This window comes from Lates calcarifer, linkage group LG10 (assembly GCF_001640805.2).
Source record: "Lates calcarifer isolate ASB-BC8 linkage group LG10, TLL_Latcal_v3, whole genome shotgun sequence".
In the NCBI taxonomy this organism is placed as follows: domain Eukaryota; kingdom Metazoa; phylum Chordata; class Actinopteri; family Centropomidae; genus Lates; species Lates calcarifer.
The window spans coordinates 876,900-885,415 of NC_066842.1; the positions used below are offsets into that span (position 1 = coordinate 876,900).

An 8,516-nucleotide genomic window follows, 5' to 3' on the forward strand; every position below is an offset into this window, starting at 1 on the left:
TATCTGGAAAATGTATTTTTAAATTCAGTACATATGTTAAGAACTTGTTCACCTCAGCACTTTTCAAATTAATAAAAAAGAACGTTTTTTACATGAAGAGAAAAGTTTTAAAACCAGAGAATATGTTAGTGTCTGTGGTTTAATTCCGCTCAGTTTATTATCAGAGGAGGAGGAGGAGGAGGAGGACAGATGACTGCTCCTCCTCCTCCTCCTCCTCCTCCTCCTCCTCTCTCAGACGGACCTCAGCGTCTCCTCCGGTCGCATCTCTTCCCCTGTACCCCGCCCTCCGCGCGCTCAGGGGGCGGCTCCGCGTGCAGAAACTTTCCCTCACAGACTTGGACCTGCCCCGCCTCGGATCCAGTTCTCCACCTCCACCTCCTCCTCCTCCTGCTGCCGCCGCTGCTGCTGCGGAGGTTGGTTAACTGTTTGAGGACAGAACTCCGCTCCGGGTTTTGGTGTCTTCGGTGATGCCTCCAGAGTGGAGCCGCTCCGGGACGAACCCGAACCCGACACCTGTTGGACACGGTCGGAGACTTTGTGGAAGCTGCTCGCGACGAAAAATGAAGGAAAACTGACTTTTTTAGAGGAAGTTTAAAACGTTTTTTAAATCGGGAGATGGATGGGTCACTGTGGATCACTCGGTTCCACCTCCCGGGTTAGACCGAACCTCACGATGCCGCGTCCGCCCCTGAGGTTCCTGTGTCTGTGGCTGTGCAGCGAGGCCGTCGCGACTCAGCTCCACTGGCACCAAACAAAGACCACTTTCAGTCCTCATTATGAATCCGCCGCCGCTGACAGGAATGCGCAGAGCCGACGATGGCGCACGGTCGGTGGGGAGGACAATGGGGGGACGGGAGCGCGGGCCCCGTGGTTCGATCCCGTGAACCGGACCTCCGAGCTGCACCGGCGCGCCGTGCGTAAAACCGACTGCGCAAAATGGAAACGCGCCAAAACGGTGGATGCAATCCGGGAGAGCTGCTCAGACACACCCGGCACGGACCCGCCTGCAGCCCAGGGAGGACCGGACACCACCGGCGGCACAAGCGGAGCGCGAGGAGACCCGGCAGGATGCGGCGAAGCGAGCCGCCGCAGGACGGAACCATGGCGCAGGAGCAGGAGCCGGGACCCCCCTTTGGACTCAACACCAGCGACTACGAGGAGGAGTACTCCCTGCCGGACTTCACCGACACCACGCCGTTCGTGCCGGTGAACACGCGCACCAGGCGGAAGCAGGTGAAGAACCCGTTCTACCCGGTGACCGCCGAGTCGTACGGCGCGTACGCGGTCATGATCACCGCCGCCGTCATCTTCAGCGTCGGGATCATCGGGAACGTGTCCGTCATGTGCATCGTGTGTCACAACTACTACATGAGGAGCATCTCCAACTCCCTGCTCGCCAACCTCGCGCTCTGGGACTTCGTCATCATCTTCTTCTGCTTGCCGCTCGTGGTGTTTCACGAGCTCACCAAGAACTGGCTGCTGGGAGAGTTCTCGTGCAGGATCATCCCGTACCTGGAGGTGAGAGGGGGAGAGAGAAGGGGAGGAGGGGGGGTCTGGTGTGTGAGGTAAATTATGACATACCTCACACCTGTTGTCACCTGTGTGACACGTGGGAGCACAGGTGGTCTATCTCCACGTGTCTTACAGGTGAGAACAGATGGATGACAACTGGATGAAACAGATAGAAAAAGTGGATGGATGATTGATAGATAGATAGATGGATGCATGGATGGATAGACTGATTGATCCAATGAGGACAGTTGTTATTTCTACAGTTTCTTCAGTTGGTTCTAAATAAACGTTTTAAACAGAAACTTGATGAAACCTGGAAACAGGAAGTTCCAGTAAAAACTGAACAAACTGCAGCTGAATGACGTTTATTCCACCTGTAGTAAAACCACAGAGTTTAAAGCTCAGGTGTGACTGAGTGTCAGTAATGTGATGTAATAAAATCACATCAGGACCAACAGACAGGTGCAGAGGTCAGAGGTCATCTGAGAGTGGGATTACGTCGTCTCCAGACTGCATCAGGGTTTACCTCAGGCTTTAATGTCGCCTCATGTGAAGGTCGATTTAATCTGATGCTGAACATGTGACCTCCTGCTGCCCAATCAGAGTGAAGATCAGGATTAATGAAGAGTCTCTCAGACTGAGATTAGACTGAAACGACCCCCCAACCCCATCCAACACCCACTGTGAGCCAGACCTGACCCCCCAAATGTCAGTGTCAGACCACACTGACCCAGGAACCAGCAGAGTGGACGTTTCTCATCAACGCCAATGATTTTAGAGTCACATGTTTACGACGTGTTTGCAGCTGGTTGTGATGATGGAAAAGCTTTTTACTGTAAAATCTGAAAACAAAAGGAGTTTAATCTTCTTATCAGCAGCAGCTCTGATGACCTACATGACTTTAGTGATATTTACTGATGTCACCAGCTGTCACCTTTAAATTCTAAACTTATATTTATTTTAATTTCAGGGCAGTCCGTTATTTTTTAATCTGGGTCTTAATTTTCATGTTTTGGTGTAAATGACTGAAAAATACAAAATACCTGCCACTACCACCAACAGCTGCTGCAGTGTAATCCAATGGACAATCGTCCACTTTAATGGACGTCCATTAAAGTTCTTGTTTTTGCCTTGTTTTATAAGTGTGACAACATTATGACAGGATTCCTCCAGAGACAGAACTTTTTATTAAGGAGGAAGATCCTTTTAGTTTAACCAGAAACATCTCTATATATCACTACCAGACTCCATTGACAAAAACAGGGATTTTATTGTACAAAACTGGAATACCACTGCCTCCATCTGTCAGTGTGTTTGTGATACTGTGTGGTACTTTTACTCCAGTAAAGTATCTGATTACTTCTTCTGTCACACAATAACAAAGACATACTAACAGATGGAGGCAGTATTCCAGTTCTGCACAATAAAATTCCTGTTTTTGTCAATGGAGTCTGGTAGTAATATATAGTGATGTTTCTGGTTAAACTATTCTTTAATATAAAGCTCTGTCTCTGCTGGAAAATGGACAGTAATCAGCAGCAGCAACAAGAACTGACATCAGGACTTTGTTTGTTTACGACAGCAGCGTTACAGTTTGTCCTCACACCACACACACAATGACTGTTCTTTATCCAGTGTGAAGTGTTTACAGCTGCTGAGGCACAATATTGTGACGTGTGTGTCTGAACTGTCTGTTTCCATCAACCTAACGATGCAGGAAACATTTTAATCCATCTGATTTAGATTCAGGACTTTGCTCAGAGTGTGATAGTCGTCGTGTGACCAGAGTTCTCTTCTGTTCCCAGGTCGGCGTCTCTCGGGGTCACGACCTTCACGCTGTGCGCTCTGTGCATCGATCGTTTCCGAGCCGCCACCAACGTTCAGATGTACTACGAGATGATCGAGAACTGGGCGTCCACCACGGCCAAGCTTGCTGTCATCTGGGTGGGCGCCCTGCTGCTGGCGCTGCCCGAGCTGCTGATCCGACAGCTGGTCACCGAGGATGGCGACCCGCCCGACGTGACGCCCTGCGAGCGCTGCGTGGTCCGGATCTCCACCGAGCTCCCGGACACGCTGTACGTCCTCGGGCTCACCTACGATGGCGCACGGCTCTGGTGGTACTTCGGCTGCTACTTCTGCCTGCCGACACTGTTCACCATCTGCAGCTCGCTGGTCACCGCCCGCAAGATCCGCCGTGCGGAGCGAGCCTGTGTCCGCGGCAGCAAGAAGCAGATCCAGCTGGAGAGCCAGATGAACTGTGCCGTGGTGGCATTGGCGATCCTCTACGGCTTCTGCATCATCCCGGAGAACATCTGCAACATTGTGAGCGTGTACATGGCGGCCGGCGTTCCCAGGAGAACCCTGGACATCCTGCACCTGGTCAGCCAGCTGTTGCTCTTCTGTAAGTCTGCGGTGACGCCGGTGCTGCTGTTCTGCCTGTGCCAGCCGTTTACCAAAGCCTTCCTGGACTGCTGCTGCTGCTGCTGCGAGGAGTGCGGCCCGCCCCGATCACCTGCCACCGCTGCCAGCGACGTCGAAAACGAGTGCACCACCACCGAGCTGGAGCTGTCGCCGTTCAGCACCATCCGCAGGGAGGCGTCCACCTCCACCGCCTACGCTGTCGTGGGAACACACTGCTGAGGTCAAAGGTCAAAGATGGAGTCGTTCCTCTGATCAATGGACGCGTTGACAGATCAGGCTTCAAGTTCCTGGAGTGGAATCGACCCAAACTTTATATTTACAGACCGAAGACGTCACTGTTTACAGAATTTATACATGAAAGACGCCACAGTCTGTTTTAGTTAATAGCATTTGTTTAGTTTTTTAATTAACTCACAAGTATTTTTACTGAATCTGCACTCAGTCATATGATTTCCTCATTGTCACTGTTTTTGTGGCGCTGATCATTTTTTCTGCCCATTTAAAAAAATTTTATGAGTCTGTAACTTCTCAACAACTTCCTTGGAAAACTGGAAGTTATTTTATTCAGAGTTTAGTTAGTTGTGTCGAATTTACAAGCAGTTATTTCTCTAATCAAAACGATGACAAAAGACAGAGTTTGGTGACATCGGGAAATAGTGGGACTCATGGGAGTAGTCGTCTTGATCACCGTTGTGGTCGGTTTCTCCCGGTCAGGATTCCTTCAGCGTTGATGGTTCAGGAACCGAATTCTCGTCACAGATCTCCTCTCTGAAACAAACAGACCAGCTGATTGTTTCAGTAAAAACTCTGAATAAAACAGTTTCATGTTAAAAATCAGTGTTTCTCTGGTGGAGTTTGGCGGAGCTGAGCTGCTGCTAACGTTAGCTCAGCTTGTTTCCCTGACAAGTTCAGATCCAGACGTCTTACGACTAAAATCCCTCATCTGGTTAAAATATAAAGTTAAAAACCTCTAAGATCTAAAAAGTTTATCCTAAAAATGAGACTTAAAAACTGGATAAAAAGTCAACGTTGTTGCTGACACATGCACAAAGAGGATATGACATGATCAACCGGCGACCAAATGAAACGTTGCCTTGATTAAAATCATGCGTTTCCTTTTTGAAAAAAGTACACAACTCAACACAACAAGCAGCACAGGTGTAGTCCTTTTTGTACATTTTAATACAGAAAAGTTGCACATTCCACCTTTAAACTGAGTAAATGTTGAATTATAGGTTTTCTTGTAGACATATTTCATGTTTGCATGTTTAACTGTCCTTTAACTGTTTAACTGAGCTCTCTGACAGTTAACTGTAAGTAATTATTTGGGTTGGTACCAATCAAACACTGGTTCTATTTTAATCTGTATTTACGATCTTTCCGGGAAGCTGTTGGGGAATATCAGAGGTCTTACAGTGTTACCTTAAAACGGGCATAAAAAGTCGTCACCAACCACAGCTGCTATCAGCATCTGTAGCTCTGTTCTTGGTTCTTTTTCTTTTATTCTCAGTGTGAGTGAGTTAAATGGGACGTACAGTAATATAAACTGGATGTAGATGCTGTGTTGTGTTAGCTGATGTTGTGAATCTGCCTGTGTCAGTATTTTATTCTTCACTGTGTTTGATAGCAGAGAAACTGCACTTCACTCAGTCTGTAATGTGACAGGCTTTTGTTTTTTTGCCACATGAGAAATGTCACTTTAATTAAAAGATATTTTAAAATAGGTTTTTCTTTTTAAACTTGGTGTGCGTTTAAAGAGTGGAGTTATTTGCGCGACACTTTTTCTTGCAGTTAGAACATTAATCCTAGTCGTCCCCGCCAATCAATCTCTACATCATCAATATCAAAATCTACAACATCAATATCAAAATCTACAACATCAATATCAAAATCAAAATCTCTCAACCCAACCAAGGTCATGAGAAACCAAAAGGGAACAAAATTCTGAAAGTTGGGGTAAAAAAAAATGTACTTTTGCAAGATCCCGAGACAGATTCAAAAGTTTCTCAGGATCTCAGAAAAATTTCTTGAGATCTCTGAGAAGTTTCTCTGGATCTTATGAAAGTTTCTCGAGAAGGTTTCTCAGGATCTTGCAAAAGTTTTTCAAGGTCTCGTAAGAGGTTCCATGTCCCCACTGGGGCTTCGTAAAATGATGATTTTTGTACCACATAATTTTAGTTTGGCTCAAAATACTACATTACCCATGAGTCCTTGCAGAATTATCCAACCAGGGCAGTTTTATGCAGATCTAAGCCCTAGAAGTGAGTCATGAAACTGTCTTTGGGGAAAAATGAACAGACTTTGACTTTGTAGAACTGAAACACCAGAAACAGCTCCTTCTGTTGTCGTCTAACGTCGTGTTTCCTGCTGGCTGCTGTGAAAATGTTGGACAGAACAAACAAAATGCTCGTCAGAGATCCATCCAGAGGACACAGCCGCCATTGTTTGTACAGTTCAGACTCTACACAACATGTTACAGTCAGTCCAACAAACCACTGAACTTCCCTCAGGCGAGGACACAAAGCAGCCGGCGCCGACAAGTCAAAGCACGAGTCAGTTATTCTCAGTTATTCTCAGGAAAAAGTTTTATTTGCTCGAATCATCAGAACAGAAAATGATGACAGTTGATTTGCTGCGTCAGGCTCAGCTCAACTCTCAGCTGTTGTGTCTCTCGCCATCGTTTCGTCATCAGCGTCGCCGCCCAGCCGGGGAGGACACAGCACGCCATTGTCCTCGCCTCCCGTTGTCATGACGACAGAGGGAGTCTGCCTCTCAGCTGAACAGTGCTACAGTAAAGCAGACAGCATTTATTCAGAGGGAAGTTGTCACTGATGGTTTCTGGTCTGAACTAGTGCAGTCTGGTCTGTAAACAACGTGTCCTCATTAATACTGGTTTGGTAAACAGCTCAGCTCAGACTGACTCACCTGAGCTGCTGCTGCTTCTCTTCATGTGATTTCTGTACAAGTAAACACACGTTTCTGGTGAAGCTGTTTTTAGCGCCAGGTATTCTTACTGTGAATGGTTTGAACAACCAGTGTGGACTTGTTTGTGTTTGAGAAGCACACTGTACGCTAACACGTAGTATAGTCTCACTCTGTTATGGTTTGTTCAAACGTATTTAGTAAGCAGTAATGTGAATTTGCCAACATTTAGTATGTTAGCATGCTAATATTTTAGCATGTTAGCATGATGAAAGATGCACAGAGTTAGCTTAGTAACATAGAAACATTAGCATGTAAGCATGTTCACATCTACAATGTTAACATGCTAACATTTAGCATTTTGGTATGTTTGCATTGATGCCTACAGTTGGCTTAGCAACACTTAGTGTTATGTTAGCTCTAATCATTTAGAATGTAACTGCCTGTTGGCATGTTAGCATGTTAACATTGTAAATTTAGAATGTCTTTGTAACATAATACTAATCACTTAAATGTAGCTTGAGGATACTAACATGCCAAACTTAATGTATAATGTTTAACCTGTTAGCTCTTATGCATGAATTTTTAATTTTACCATGCTAACATTTGATATAGCATAGCATAGCATCATACCATATACCATATTAATCTGTAGCATCTTAGCATGAATGTTACTCTAACATTAATATTTTTGCACGTGAATCTGTTTGTATGCTAATATTCCAATTTACAATGTCTAATATTTTAGCCTGTTAGCGCTTTTTATTTAGAATGTAACACATAGTGTTTTAGTATGAGCATACTAATATTTTATGATTATCATAATAATATAGAAATGTTAGAATGTGAACATTTTATTTATAATCTTCCTCATGTTTAGCACACTGGACTGTTAGCATACTGACATTCCTACATTCAACATGTCAGTATAACTTATAGTTAGCTTATTTATAGTATCTGGTGACTTATTATAAGCCCAAACATATTTGTATTGTTTTGCCTCTTAGCCCATTAGCATGCAAATAATAACTTTTTTTTAAAATAATTTTAACATTTTTCATGAAACATTTTTTTATTTAAAATGTTTTTGAATTAATCTCAAAGTGTAGCGGAGGTTGACTGACATGACCTGAAGGGTATAGGAAAGTTGACCTGATGATGGTGCTAGTTGAAAACTCAGAATATCATCAAAGTTAGTAGGATTCATCGTCTGGAGTCTATGAACATCTGTGCAAAATTTCAGTTAATCCAAGTTGTTTCACTCTGGACCATAAAGTGTCGGCTCACAATCAGCCAACAGCTCCAGAGGGGTTCTTGGCCTGAACATCATTGAACTGGACAGATACTTGGATGTTAATTCAGCTCCCGGTGAGAACCTCAGAGAAAACATCTTCACATTTCTGAATGCAGGATGTGCAGTTTGATCAGCAGGAGACATTGGACATTTTTTGTTTTCTTAAAATCTTTGACTTTACTTTCCCCCCAACATTTAAAATACCAAAACCTGAACTTGTATTTATAGCATTCGTGTCCTTGGTTAATGACATAACATTCTTGTCTAATTGTGCTCATCACAGATTCACCCAGAGGGAACTCTTTGTATGTAAACCACATTCTTCTCTAATCACTCGTTTGGCTTTGATTTGCTCTCTGGCACCAAA

At 44.7% G+C, this 8,516-nt stretch overlaps 1 protein-coding gene across 1 annotated transcript; it reads left to right on the forward strand.

The window, feature by feature from the left end:
* The first annotated feature begins 202 nt into the window (after positions 1-202).
* gpr37a (G protein-coupled receptor 37a) lies at positions 203-5,656 on the forward strand. The gene is made up of 2 exons (XM_018705178.2): positions 203-1,520; positions 3,321-5,656. The coding sequence occupies exons 1-2, from the start codon at positions 937-939 to the stop codon at positions 4,150-4,152; spliced, it is 1,416 nt and encodes a 471-aa protein (XP_018560694.1). The 5' UTR covers positions 203-936; the 3' UTR covers positions 4,153-5,656.
* The last annotated feature ends 2,860 nt before the right edge of the window (positions 5,657-8,516 follow it).